A 15,318-nucleotide genomic window follows, 5' to 3' on the forward strand; every position below is an offset into this window, starting at 1 on the left:
ATCGCCAACCCTGGGAATGGGACAACTGTCTTTGGTGTTTATGAATGGAACTTGAAAATAGTGCAATCATACTAAGTGAGTGTTTCACTCAAGTTGCAGACGCTGTAAAATGTCATCATCACCATTATTTCCCCAGAACATTACAGCAGTACTTGAACAGTTTGCAAGGAAAGAGAGAATTAGAAGAAAGAGAGATCCTCATCATGTTTCAGCAAATGGTTGCAGGTGTGAAGCACATCCATGACCACAATATTCTTCACAGGTAATCTCCTCATTCATGTACTTCATGTTTCATGTTTGACAATAAAAAAAAATCTTTGGCTTGTGTTTTCAACAGTTTGTATTTTCTTTTGGTACAAGTACACGTGTGTAAAAGAACAGACAGGGTTAGTCAGGAAATAATAATCAGCCTTTTGTTGTTCCAACTTCAACTCTGTTTGAACTAAATAATTTTGAGTCTGGAAAAACGACTGGTAATTATGCAAACCAACTTATGAATACTTGTATGCAAATCAATAGACATTATCATTTGTTTACAAAATTTTGCCCATTTCTAGAGGAAATTTGTTGTGGTGGTTGTTGAACATAAAAAGCATCCAAAAACATAGTGTGGAAAAGCCTTATGTTCTATTCCTGGAACACACATAGATCTAGTTTTGTCATGTTTTAAGTATAAACAATACGAAATCTTAGAAAATGATGCCTGGTGACTGGTGACTATTCAATTAGAATGAAAAAAAAGGCAATTGTGCCAAATAACGTGTCCATTGAATAGCGAGTATCGGTAAAAGCCATTTATGTACATACATGTAGGTGTAGATGACATCACTGTAGAAAAATCAGGAAAATTGTTCAACAAGATTTCTGGATACCTTACATTTTTATCCATTCCCTTGAGATTGGACTTACGGGAATCTACTGTAGATTCAATTCTCATTGCACTTCTGGTAATACCAGAAAGGGATGATCCTCAATTCGCATTACTCTGATGCAATAGTGTATTTTAGAACAATAGCCACCCTTCCTTGGTATCCATCCGTCGACTGAAATCGATAGACATTGATGTTTTCCACTGAGATCTGGCATCAGCATTCTCTCAAGTCGACCTGGAGACTGCCCATCTTGAATCCTACGTTGACAAATACCAGTCAATACTTGGTGACCTGCTTGACAATTATGCTCCTGTTCGTACACGACTTGTGAGAGTATGAACAAACAGTCCATGGTTCAATGAGGAAATGCATGCTGCTTGACACATCCGGCGGCAACTGGAATGGAGATGGCAAAGTTCAAAGCTTGAGGTTCATTGGCAGAAGTATTGTGCCCAGAGACGCATTGACTGAGTTTATAAATAAAGCTAAAATAGTCTATTATTCTTCTCAAATCAATTGGTGTTATAGGGATCAGAGAAAAATATTTTGCATTGTAAATCGCTTTATACAGATCTAGCGAAACAATCCTCAGATTTTTTTGTTATCAAATTTGTCATCATCCGTAATATTCTGTCTAGCAAATTTGAAGTTAGAATGTGAATTTTGAACTCCTGCCAAATGTAGTAATCTTGACCCTGTTCTGACTGTATTGATCAAAGATTACTTTGATGAGATTGTTCCATACATCACCAACATGGTTAACAAGTCTTTCAATACTGGTACATTTCCTCTCAAAATATCTTGCATTTGTTCTCTGTTAAAGAAAGTTGGCCTGGACAAAGACACTCTCGAGAATTTCTGACCTGTTTCCAGTCTAGCATTTTTGGGCAAAACAATTAGAAAGAATTGTGTTCTCTAGACTGTCTGCAAATATGCATAACAATGATCTCTTAGATTCTTTTCAATCTGCTTCTCGACCCAATCACAGCACAGAAATAGCACTTGAGCGCATTCAGAACGTCATGCTAAATGCGGTAGATCAGCAAAAAATCACTGCTCTGATCCTCCTTGATTTAAGTGCTGCTTTCGATACAGTGGACCACACCATACTGCTGTCTAGACTGCATGACATCGTTTGCCTGCTCTTCAGTGGTGCCAGGCATATGAGAGTAGGCAGCAGTACGTGCGTGTTGGTAAAGCAACATCCGATCCTGTTTCTGATGACTTTTTTGTTCTACAAGGTTCAGTTCTTGGACCACAATTGTTCACTCTATACATACATGTATATCCACTCAAAGAAATCATCCTGCATCACAATTTAAAATACTATTTCTATGCTGATGATACACAATTATATTTCAATAATCCGTCACAACAGCATGCCGATACAAGTATCACCTGCATAGAGACCTGCATTTCTGAAGTTCGTCAATGGATGCAGCTAAAGCTAAATAATGACCAAACGAAATTTCTATTGACTGGTTCTCCACAACAATTATCTGATGTCACTGTCCCCTTCATACAAAAAGGCGATTCTAATATTTCTCTAGTTAACCGAGCCCGTAATCTAGGCGTCATTTTGACACCTCGATGTCATTCAAAAGTCATATCTCTTATGTCATTTGTTCAACTTCATTTCACATGTGTAACATTGGAAAAATCAGGAAATACCTTGACCGCAGCTCTATTGAACAACTTGTTCATGCTTTTGTCACATCTCGGCTCGAAATGGAAAATTCACTCTTGTTCGGCCTCCCACAAGAACAACTCACGAATACTGCGGCATGTGTGGTTACACAAACTAAAAACATTTTCACATCACACCCATCGTCGATTCTTTACTGAGAGGCAACAATTTTCTCACAGAGGGGTAAGTTCAGGCACAAAACGGTGGACACAGCTCCCCAATGATATTCAGAGTTTTGGGTCGGTTCGGGTCTGTTTTTGCTTGTTTTTTGTAAGGTCGAGTCTGGTCAGATTTGGAGAGTTCAGATTGGTTTCTGTTCGAATTTGGTGTATATCTATAATTTTTCAGGTCGGTTTGGCCTGGTCAACCAGACCCGATTTACAATGATATTACCGTCTGGTAGTCCCATAGGTAAAGGTCAGGCGACTTCGCAATCACAAAAAAAAACGGTTATCAATCAATGATCTATGTGATTAGAAAGTATGAACATCAAAAGTTACAAGCAAAAGAAGTTGGTCACTTTTTTCAACTTGAATCAGTTATTATTTGACAGCTGGTGATGTCATCAGGATGTCATCATGATGTCAGATGAATATGCACACCTTGGGATCAGCCGATCAGGCTTGATCTTTGTTCCATGTTTTATGTTTACACCATGTAGAAGAAAAGTCGTTGAGGATTATCGTCCAGAAAAAAGAAACATAGAAAGAAAGAACAATTTCAAAATGGTGGTGGAGTTGAGCCCAATCATCCAATAACGCAAAGCTTAACCATCTATTTTTGGAAGGGTGGTTTCTTGTATTAACAGATTTTCTTAAATACCATGAAAAATTATGATAAGGTTGATTTAAACGAAACATGGTATTATGATTGTCTTAAATCAATGTCATTATGATGAATTATTGAGAAATTGTCAGAGTATTAACTAAAGTACATGTACCAGTATTTGTTGAAACTGTCTGATTCAGATGTGTTATATTACTAGCATAGGAATTGTTCCTATTACAAATAATCATTTTTGTTCTGTTTCTGTAGAGATTTGAAAACTGCAAATGTCTTTTTAACCAAGGAAGGCACGGTCAAGATTGGGGATTTTGGAATATCAAAAGTCATGTCCTCGAATAATCGCGGTGCTAGCACAGTGCTTGGAACGCCTTACTACATTTCACCAGAGATCGTGAGTACAGATCTATATATAAACTTTATTATATTTAATGCTCTTGTATGAGACTGTATGAAACTGTATGAGAGGTGGGTCTTGTTAACACAATAGTGGAACCTCTTGTAATTATATGTACATGTATACATGTACATTTCCACAATCTTCTGACCTTTTCATAACATCCTTATGTTTATTGACGCTAAAAACAGGAAGTTTAGCGACACTGCTGTGGAGTCCCATAATGTCGTGCACTTTCATGTTTTCCCTTAATGTCCTCATGCAGTGTTGTCAAACTTCTTTGTTGACAAGCTTCAAATTAATTATATTAAATACTGGTACTTAATTTCTGAAAATTGCTTGCTGTTAAACACTTGTGTATATTTTTTGTCTGGAAATTTTCTATGTATTTTTAGGCATTTGTAATTTTTATGCTGATGTATTTTAATTCTGATTTTTATTTTAAAGTGACTGTAATTCAGCCTACAGTTGCAAATTCTTTAGATAAACCATTAGTAATTGAAGAGTTAAGAAGAGAAATTGGCCGCCTGTCCGCGATGCGTGCGGGTACAGTCCGTCAAACTTAATGTGACGCAAAGAGGCAGCTGCAGAAAAAGCATGACTTAACAACACCTGACAAGATTAATGCTGCCCTTGAGGGAAAGAAGATGCGAGTGCAGGCTCTTGCACAGAGAATCAGAAGGTACGAAGAACAAAATCTTCAATACCCACAAAACAAACAATTTCAAATTGATGCAAGAGCTTTCTACCGATCACTTAATGCGAAAAATTGATCATCATCTACGAGAGAATGACATCATGGCCGAAGAGCAAGAAGATTGCAGAAAAGGGGCAATGGGGGCAAAGAACGGTTGTTGATTGATCAGTGCTGCAGGATGCCTATGCCCGACATGCAAACCTTTCAGTGGCATGGATCGACTATCAAAAGCTGGAAAATTGAATCGTTGCAGCTATACCAAGTGCACGACCAGATTGTGAACTTCCTTGCCACTGCACTATCTAGCTGACACCCAGATGTACATCAGGGGAAAGATAACCAGGTGACCACACAGGAGATTCAAATCAACCGAGGAATCCTTCAAGGGGATTTCTGTCGCCTCTCCTGTTTTGCATTGCCCTGAACCCACTCAGCAGGGAGTTACAGCGGCTGCAAATTGGATACAGTGTGGGTACAGGAGCGGCTACACCTGAGAAAACTGTCTGTCATCTCCTGTACATGGATGACCTAAAAATCTATGCAAAGAGTGACAGGCAACTATCCCAAATGCTTGATGTTGTGTCAAACTTCTCATCTGACATTTGCATGAAGTTTGGCACAGAAAAGTGTTCCAAAATGACGATCAAACCTGGCAAGGGAAACACTCTACAGAATACTGCCATCGCTGATAGTGAAGCCATAAGAAACCTTGACCCAGGTGCAACATACTGCTATCTTGGTTTGGAGGAGAATGCGAAGCAGGAAGATGAAATCATGAAAGATCGACCGAGAAAGGAATGTGCTCGACGGGTCCGCCTCGTTTTGGCGATAGAGTTGAACACCAGCTTTGCTGTTCCTGTGCTGCTATACAGCTTTGGTGTTATAAGCTGGCGGATAGATGAGATACGGCTTTTGGACAGGGTGACAAGAAAACTCTTGACTGCACCATCCAAGGGCAGCAGTGGAATGACTCTACCGGTACCTCCTGCGTAGGAATGGTGGACGGGAATTCCTACAGTTAGAAGGAATGCATAGCCGAGCTGTAATAGCCTCGGGAAGTAACATCGAAGAGAGTAATGGTTGTCTTCTCCGTGTCTTAAAAAAATTCCACCATGACAGCAGGCCCATCCACTCTGTTACCAAACAGGCGATTGCAATCTGCTAGAAAGCTGATATTGGCGCCTTCTGTTCTTCATCAAAACTTGAGTACCGTCAGCATCATACAGAACAGATGAAGGATAGGTGGAAAGCCAAACCACTCTGTGGGCAACACTGCAGAGTAGCTGAAGGAGTCCATGCAGCTACAGAATCATCATACCAAAGGCTTTGGTATGGGCAACTGAAGCCGGAAACAGAAGGAATGACAGTGGCGATCCAGGACCAAGTCATTCGCACACACTCGTATGAAAAGAACATCCTAATACTGCAAGTGGCTGGAAGGTGCTGAATGTGTTGAGAGTGAGGAAACGATCAACCATGTTATCAGCGGATGTGGCGTCCATCATCTGTTAGTAATTGTGTCACCAGACAGGTATCAACGCTGCACGCAGATGGTACGAGCACACTCCTCTGCCAGTTGCAGAAAATGATGTCATAAAGCTGCTGTGGGATCAGCCAGTACAAACAGATCATACTAGCATGGCTAACAAACCTGATATCGTTGCCATAGACAAACAACAACGTGAGGCTAAAATCATCAATGTCAGCATTCCTGCAGACGGCAACATCAGAAGGAAGTTTGCCAAGAAATGAGACAAATACTAAGACCTTAGGATGGAGATTCAGAAAATGTGGCATGTCAAGGCCACCATACATCCTGTCATCGGTTCAACTGGTCTCATGCTGAAGGAAACAGTTCAACAGGCTGAACACCTTGGGGTACAGACACACCTTCTCCAACGGATAGTCATCCTCCAAACATGCAACATCACCCGTCGCTTCCTAAACCAAACCATCTAGCTCCTGGTGCATCATCAACTGCGATGGAAACCTACAACGGACAAAGTGGCTAAACTGCTATTCTTTGGACTAATCATAGTCTCGAAAAAGTGTAGTCCACTGGCTGACAAAGCTATGTTAACTAGAAATAATAAGTTTATTAAAAAAAAAAGTATAAAACTTAGCCAAATTTCAAAAATGGTGGCCTCTGGAAAGTTGGCACAGAATCGACCAGGTTTTCCTTTAATAGTGTATTATGAGGTGCACCTGAAATTCACAGAAATTCCCAGGTGAACATTTAAGAGTTTCATAAAAGTTGAAACATTCCAATAAACCATTATTTTCTTCACTTACTTATCCAATTACATATTTGTCAGAAATTTTGTTTCTCATATTAGGGTGCATTTTAAAAGGTTCCTTTTAAAATTAAAATTGGAAAATCGTGCCAAAGAAAAATTTCTCTCTGAAGTTGTAACAGGTAGGTAAATTCAAGGTTTAATGATGAGAATGGGGCTTCATGAAATTAATTTTACTGTGAACATTGAGTTAAAACTTTTGCTGGATAATTAGGCACTATAGGCAAAAATTCAAATTGCGCAGCATTAGGTGACATCAACAATGTCAGGGGAAAATGTGCGAGGAATATGTATCGACAAAGATAAATATCAACCGACAATGAACATACAAATGTAGACCTGCATTCACTTTTCCTTTTGTTCTTAATGTTTTTAAATATCATACCGGTCTGACGTATCATCATATGCATTGTAGATACCGGTACATCAGCAGCTTAGAAACACAACACAGTGCACACTTGCAATATTGATGAGGGAACTGCGTCTGATTCAGACAACTCAGAGTGGTCACATATCTCTGAAGGATTCAGTCTATCCCAGAAATCCCTCTCTCGGTGCAGTGTTGTTCTATGCAAATCATCAACTGCAAACGGCCCTCTTCAACTGACTCAATCAAAAACGTCGAGCAAGATAACAGGAAACAGTGGAGTCAATCGACTCACTTAAACCAAAAAGCCTGGAGAACAGTAAACCAACTTTCTGGTAAATTCAATCACTGTGGAAACTGCCCTTGAGTGTCAATGCCATTGCAAGCAAAGTCGTTTAGAACAGCCTTTTCAGAGATCCTGATCGAGACTTCACCAGAAAAATATCCAATTAAGTCTCCAGTCTCTGGAAATCCAGCACCGTCAACTTGCACCTAACCAGTGACATCACTCCTGAAGAGATGAAGGCAGCACTCACTACTCTGAAGCCTGGCAAAGCTCCGGGTCCTGACTTCATACATACAACAGAAGCAACCCCATCATTGGTCCACAGTTCCCCGAGGAGGTTTCAGACACGGAAGGTCAACAACTGACCAAGTAACGCTTCTCACCCAAGACATCAGGGATGCGTTCGAGAGAAGGGAAAAGGCTGGCGCCTGACACTCAAACTCCTTCGGATGATCCCAGATAAGAACATAGAGAAATTCATTCTGGAAATGATATCGATCCGAAGTTTCATCCTAAAGACCAACGACAGTCAGAGAAGCAGACCAAGACGGCCAAATACTGTGCCTCAGAGGTATCTGTCCTCGCACCGCTATTTAACATCTACCCCCGTAAGTGACCTACTGACAACAGTGTCCAGAAAATATGGTTACGCCAACAAAATCTCGATCATGCTGTCAGATAAGACGTGGCTAACCATCGAGGCCTCACCACGGACATAACATCCATCTCCACATACCGGTACCTTACGCAGTGGAGATTAAAACTGAGTGTCGAGAAAACAGCCGCTTCTGCATTCCACCTGTACAACAAAGAGGCAACCAGAAAAATCAATGTCTCCTGTGAGGGAAGAGTCTTGAAGTTCGACCCCAATCCAACATATCTCGGCGTTAAACTTGACCAAAGCAGTCTGCCAACACATTGACTGCCTGAATAGTGAAATCAGTACTCGATGTGCCATCATCAGGCGACTGGCAGGTGTCAAATGGGGTGCAAACACCACTACACTGCAAACCTCCACACTTGCACTGGTCTTCGCCCCTGCAGACTACTGCACTCCAGTGTGGAGTAGAAGCAAACATACTAAGAAGCTGGATTCAAGCCTCAACACTACGCTCCGCATCATTTCAGGATGCATGCGTCCAACCCCATCAGAATTTCTGCCAGTTCTGGGACAAATTCCACCAGCGAACATCCACAGAGATGCTGCAACCCTAAAACTTGCACTGCTGGATGAAGAACACCTGCTACACACTAAGCTTAAGGGAGCCCGAAGACTCAAGTCTCGCCACCCATTCTCATCTTCAGCCCAAGAGCTACTACAGGATTTTTCCCAAGCAACTATGGCATCCTGGGTTGCAGACAAATGGGAGCAATCATGGCAAGGATCCACTGCATGCCTACATCAGTTCGCACAGGACCACACCAACATCAGCGGAATGGATCTAACATGCAAGGCCTAGACAAAACTAAACCACCTTCGAACTGGCGTGGGGTGCTTCAGAGCCAACATGGCTAGGTCGGGCCTCGCGGACAGTACCCCCTGCAAATGTGGGATTGCAGACCAAACTACAGACCATAGTCTCTCCGATAGCCCCATCTACCATTCTCCACATGGAGCAGATGGTCTAACTAACTTGGACCAGGAGACCTACCAGGAGACCAAATATGGTTGACCCAATGGTTGACTTGGTATCGGTCTTGGTTTGGGCCCTTTGGTCTCTGAATTGATCTGGGAAAGAGTAGCTTCAATGCAAGGGCGGATCCAGGGGGGGGCCAAAGGGGGCCATGGCCCCCCCCAAAACGAAACCAATTTTTTTTTTTTTTTAATGTAACATCGCAATAAGGGCAGGCAATGAGTACACCACCATCTTTTCCTCAAAAAAATATTGGTTTAAAGTGGTCAGAAATTGCCTCAGATCGCACCACAGAGCATCTAGAATCCAAAAAAAATTTCGGGGCCCTTAAGCGGGCCCCGAACCCCACGCCGTAATTTTTTTGACCCACTTTTTTGGGGGGGACCAAATTTTTTTTGGCCCCCCCCTAAAATTGTGTTCTGGATCCGCCCTTGCTTCAATGTGCCATGGTTCACATTAATCATCCCGACGTTAAAGAGGATGGATTGATTGTGACTTTTTGCAGTTAACTATGTACACATCTTTTCTGTCCATGACTTTTGGCATTCATCTTTGGCATACATTCCTCAAAGTTACCAAAGGCGTAGCCCCTAAAGCAAAGTTGTGTGCTGAAGAGTGACGTCATGATTATGTCATCATGGGTCATGTGACATCATCATATTCGAAAGACCTATATCTACAAAACTGTAAGTCTGATTGGGTTGAAACTGGGTATGTACCAGGAGGCCGGAAGGATCCGAGGCCAAGGCCGAGGCCTTGCACTCCGAGGCCAAGGCGAGACCTCCAACACTGACCATATCCACATAACCTGTTGGCCAAATTTGATAATCTTTTGTTTTCTTTTGAAAGGTTGCATCTTAAGAAATCAAAATTTACCATTATTTTTCATGTTGGAGTAATTTGAAGTATGATGACCTTTTGAACTTTACTTTGAACTTGAATTTGACCTTGTGGATCACATGACTTGAAGACGAACTTTGATAAAACTTATACCCGAACATGTTTTCTACAAAGTATCCAAAAAGTTGGGGTATAATATTTTGAGTTACAGGCATTTTAATGATGTAATCATTAACGCATATTGTGTATTAATAAGTACCTTGGAGAGTTGATGGTTTCTGATTGGTCGAGACTCGATCACGTGGCCGGGCATTAACGGTGATAATGACCGGCTTCAAAGAACAAGCGAATAAATGGCCCCTGAACCAGCATTGATCCAGCCCCATGGAAGGCTATGATTGGCCAAATTTACAACAGTCATACGGCAGCTTGTAACAATACAGCACTGCACATGCGCTAAACCACCTTCGCGTGAGACTGACGCGCGCGTACGCAACACAGTTGCTATGGGTGTGCGCGCGTAAGGAAGTTTGAAACGACATCGTACAGTGGCAGTGCACTATACTGAGGATGTTACGACTAAAGCGTAGATCTACGATTTATTTTTTGTAAATACTTCGCCCATCGACATATTTACCTTTCCTAAACCAAGCATCTTTGTAATTCTGGACACAAGGAATGTGTAAACGAAATTTCAGCTTCCTCCATAAGGTAAAAATATGAAAACATTGTTGTAATTTGTTTGGCTACGGCAGCAGAAGTCGTACACGTACACAATGAAGACGTTGCAATTGTCCAGTGCAGCCTTGGCCCGGCTGTGGTGTATATAACAACGCTTATTGAAGAGACAGGGTACCACGCATAAGCTAAAATATGGCCCATGAACATGAACACAAAAAGTCTGGAAATATCGCCGGAAAAAAGTCACAAAATTGGAGCATTTTAAGTGTTTATTTCGTTAAAAAGGTATTTATTAATGGGAATAACAGTGTGAGGATCCAGTCTTCACTGCGTGATAATGACCGGGTTTGGGGTGACCGCTGTTAATGGACCTCGACTTCGTCTCGGTCCATTAACAGCGGTCACCCCCAAACCCGGTCATTATCACGCAGTGAAGACCGGCTCCTCACACTGTTATTCCCTTATTCAAATTTACACATATTGTATACTTTTTGATTTACATGTACAGGTCTTCCAAAAACCACTTTGATGATGACAAGAGCATTACATGTATTTTTGCAATTTTTGTCTAAGACTAAGGAGTTTGTTTTATTAATTGTACAAATACACTAGGTAAATATTTGAACATCTTCAAAAGGTTGGACAAACCGCTCCATTTTTGGAGGTGGGGCCAGGGTCAGTATGGTCAAATATCCCCCAAAATCATAAATGGGTATATTTTTGACGTTTTTCGAAATACATGCAATGTGAGAAATCTTTTACGCGAATTATTACCTATCGGTAATTCCTCTCCTACAATGTATTATGGAGGTATAGTGATAATATCCTGTATCATAATGTTCACAGAATCTAGGAGTACTGATTCTGATTCAAGTGTTACATGTGTTTTCATTGAGTGGGTTGAAATGACCTTTTGCAGTAATTCTATACTTCAACAGCAGTTTCTTTTTCTTTTCAATGTCAAAAGGTTCAAATACCGGTATGTTCTATTTCAGTGTGAAGGCAAGCCATACAATGAAAAATCGGATATCTGGGCTCTGGGATGTATTCTGTACGAAATGGCATGTTTGCAGAAAACATTTGAGGGAACAAATTTGCCTGCATTAGTCAACAAGATTATGAAGGTATGTTGAATCGTTTCAAAATAAGCTTTTAACCTTCCTCCTGAAATGTCATTATTTATTTAGACTTGACTCAATCGCTTTAAGTCGGTATCTTAAAATAGAAGTTAAAAAAATCACAAAAATCACTTAGTTTACATTTTGCGTGTTCCACTTCAGTGCCCTAAAACAATGCGCCCACACTTGTACAACGTGCGTGCATGTACAGAGCAAGCGCATGTGGTGCAAAAGTAAGCAATTCCGACTTGATCAATCTGCCATCAGCACCCCTTCGCATGTACCCCCATGTATTCATCGATACATATGCTATACCATCACTATGCAAGTGTTGTACATACCCAGAGCCGTTTCAAAGCATTTGAATGTACGCGTGCCTGTATCTGTTTCTACACCTCACCTTGGGATGCGTGTGTATTCTCCGCGAAACTTTGGCTGCACGAATATGCAGACAATGCTGATTGCCTTAGGAATTAATATCAAAATGTTTTAAGGAACAAAAACGTTACTCGCCTGAAACACTGTGCTGTGATTGGCTTCTACCCAAATGGATAGAAGCCAATCACAGCAAAAACTAATCTCCAAAGCCTGTGTACAAACGTGGAGCAAACGAGCGACTGACCAAGTCTGGGTTGCTGCATCACTTGAAAATAACATGTACATGTACGTTTTTAACATGATGGGCGGGATTCGACGCATGAGGGTGCGTGTTATACTGTACGGATGTAGGTATGCGCTATGCATGGATCTACTATAGGCACAGACCGAGTGCAACCCAGACTTGGGCCAAGTGTATTATTTATTAAAAAGAAATGTTTGAAATGTAGTTTAAATCATTATAAATCACTATAAGCTAACTTTCTTTTAACATTGTAACATCCTTCACATGTAGCCACTTATTTGTAAGACAAGGCTCATGGGGATCATATTCCACATACAACATGTAAGTTCAAGATAATGAGAAGAGAAAGTTTCATCAAAGTCTACAAATGTGTGAATCACTGCACAACATAAAATTTGTTTGTTTGATTTTGAACAACTTATTTTCCTCTCATCTTGTAAAGTTAAAAATGGATTATTAATTAATAATAATTTTGTATGATTTTTAATCATTGACATCAGCAGACCAGAAGTAATTTACATGTACACAAAGTGTGTTTAACCAAATCTATCAGACCAACATAGGCAGACTTTGTTCAAAAGATTAAATCGGCAAACTGTGAAAGCGGTCATTTTTCTACCATTTATTTTCTTCTTAAAAGACAATGTACGTTTATGTTTATATTTAAATTGAGGCCAAAAAAAAAAAATGTGTGTTTACGGTAACCCGACCTACCTGGAATTTTTGTGGCCAAATTGGCGACCCCAAACTTTTATTGCCATTTTGCAACAAAAATGAGTACACGGACATGGTTAATGAGTCTCAAACATTTCAAAAGGACACGCAGATGCATGAACTGGGATGAAAAAAAAAAAGAAGCCCCACAAAATAAAATACAATATATTTCCCTACCTACCCACCTGGATTTTTTTCGGGCCGTTATCGTAAACACACCATTTATTTTGTTTGGCCTGAGCAACATATACAAAATGTTGATGTGCCTAATCATCTTGCAATGCATTTGTCAATAACACCAACACTCATCAATTTAATGTAGTTTAGTTTCAAGTTTCATTATATTGAAATTGTCAACAGGGTCAGTTTACTCCTGTGAAGGGAAATTACAGCATTGAATTCAAAACACTTGTGCAAGACTTGCTGCAGAGGGAACCAGAGTATCGCCCATCAGCTAATGAACTGGTAGTAGCACGACTTCCTGTCATGATGAGCAAATATGAAGAAAGTGTAACAGATGTTGAAGATGATCAGCAAGCCTCAGAAAGTAATACAAGTAAAAGGCAGAGATCAAGGTTTGTAGGATTTGTACCCTAATTAACCTATTGAAGTTAGTATTGAACTATTCGAAAGTGCATCTGACGGAATATTCAAGTATTCAACTATTTGATTCAGTTTTACAGCTGTAACTGAATGCAGAGCCGGTCAAAAGTTGCAGGCAAAGCCTCCTGCTACAGGAGTCCTTTATGGGTTATAGGAGTGTTTTGCAGTAATTAGGGCCTATCGTATCTGTCAAAAAACAGGGACGGGACCAATGAAATGCTATTGACAAACAAAGTTACCGCCGACAAAAAGTGGCATCTGACAATGCAATGCTGCAACTTTATGATAAAATTAACATCGCAGCTGTGTGTATGTGCATGTTTTTAATTTTTTGTCATAATTATTTGAACCAGCTTGCTATTCAAATTTTGGTTGATGATCAAATTTTGGTGAACTTAAGACATTGTGAGCACTCAGTTAATTTCCAGTGTGTAGACATGACACTCTATGACTACTCTCAGATCTTCATATACATGCAAATGGCCTACAGAAGATGTCGTAACTATCTTTCAACCCATTCTTCTTTTTGCATGCAGGGCCAAGGTGAGATTTCTCAGGATTTATCTGATTTCAGGTTTTTTTGTCAGAATTGTTCCTGGATTTTTAAGGAATCTCCTTTAAAATGTTAAATCTGATGTTTTACCGTGATAGTGTTTGTACCTATTGGGGTCTTTATTGAGCAAAAGAATGAGATTTCAGGGTTTCATGGTGAAGATTGCAATAATATAAAAATGTATGGTAGCACCATGGTGACATGCTTTTGTGAGTTATTGAGGTTCTGAAAAATGTTGCATCCTTCACTTGCTTCACTGCCTCCAGTCCTACTACATACATGTAAGACCCCTTCACCATTGGAATTTCTTCAGTCTCCTGATGACGGGCAGAGCATACTGTCCGAGACTTTGAGTCTCCCTGCTTCTTTTCAGAACCTCACTAGCTCAAAAAGAGATTTGTCACATGGTGCTACTGTAATCTTATGGAACAAAAGAAATTGTTTTATGGTGCCTTTATACAAACATATACCGTAGACCTTTCATTGCTCTGGGCCCTTGGTGACCCTCAAACCCTCTGCCGATTGTTTTGAGGATCTTCTATTTTCTCCCAATTTCATTCATGTGCATGGCAGGAGGCACAGGGTTCATGCAACAGTGCCATTCAAGGGTCTATAATATCTCCTTAATATACAATATAGGGTGCAGCAACTAGTAAATTTATATTTTGTTTTGATCCACAATATAATTTTCTTCAATTGATAAAAAGAAGGAAGGAAAGAAAGAACTTTTCAGTCTTCTCAGCCTCCTACATGGAGTGAACCAATAATTATAATGCTAATTTCGCTTTTTGGGCTTCCAGGTCAGTGTTGTACCGTTTTAGCATTTGCAACTTTGATGTCATTCCAGTGGACCTACCAGCCAAAATCAAGATCATGCAGGTTGGTTATTATTCTTTAGGGTGATCAGGCTCAACCTGATAGCCATATTAAACTACCCTTACATATTGCGTTTAGCCTGAATGAAACTATAGAGTAAAAAAAATATAGCATAACATGTGTAATGATGTCTTCTTAAATTTTTAGAATGGAAAACATCCTGTGGATGGAAAATTGTGTCCAATGTCCTTGTTCAGTCTGATTATGTAGTATAAGAAATAACCACAAAACTGGCTCCACTGAGTTTCACAAGGAAGCAGCTCACAACTTATTAGGACAGTGGTCTTTGGCCAA

The 15,318-nt window shown here is 40.3% G+C and overlaps 1 protein-coding gene across 1 annotated transcript in view; it reads left to right on the forward strand.

Annotated features, from left to right (window-relative positions):
- Window positions 1-15,318, forward strand: part of LOC119720968 (serine/threonine-protein kinase Nek8-like) — a 189,496-nt gene that overhangs the window by 32,678 nt on the left and 141,500 nt on the right. The window contains exons 8-12 of the mRNA XM_038190833.1: window positions 137-262; window positions 3,595-3,736; window positions 11,534-11,662; window positions 13,353-13,567; window positions 14,949-15,027. Coding sequence (XP_038046761.1) covers window positions 137-262; window positions 3,595-3,736; window positions 11,534-11,662; window positions 13,353-13,567; window positions 14,949-15,027 — 691 coding nt within the window. The remainder of the gene's footprint in view (window positions 1-136; window positions 263-3,594; window positions 3,737-11,533; window positions 11,663-13,352; window positions 13,568-14,948; window positions 15,028-15,318) is intronic.

The sequence above is a fragment of the Patiria miniata genome, unplaced genomic scaffold, assembly GCF_015706575.1.
Source record: "Patiria miniata isolate m_02_andy unplaced genomic scaffold, ASM1570657v1 HiC_scaffold_9, whole genome shotgun sequence".
NCBI lineage: Eukaryota > Metazoa > Echinodermata > Asteroidea > Valvatida > Asterinidae > Patiria > Patiria miniata.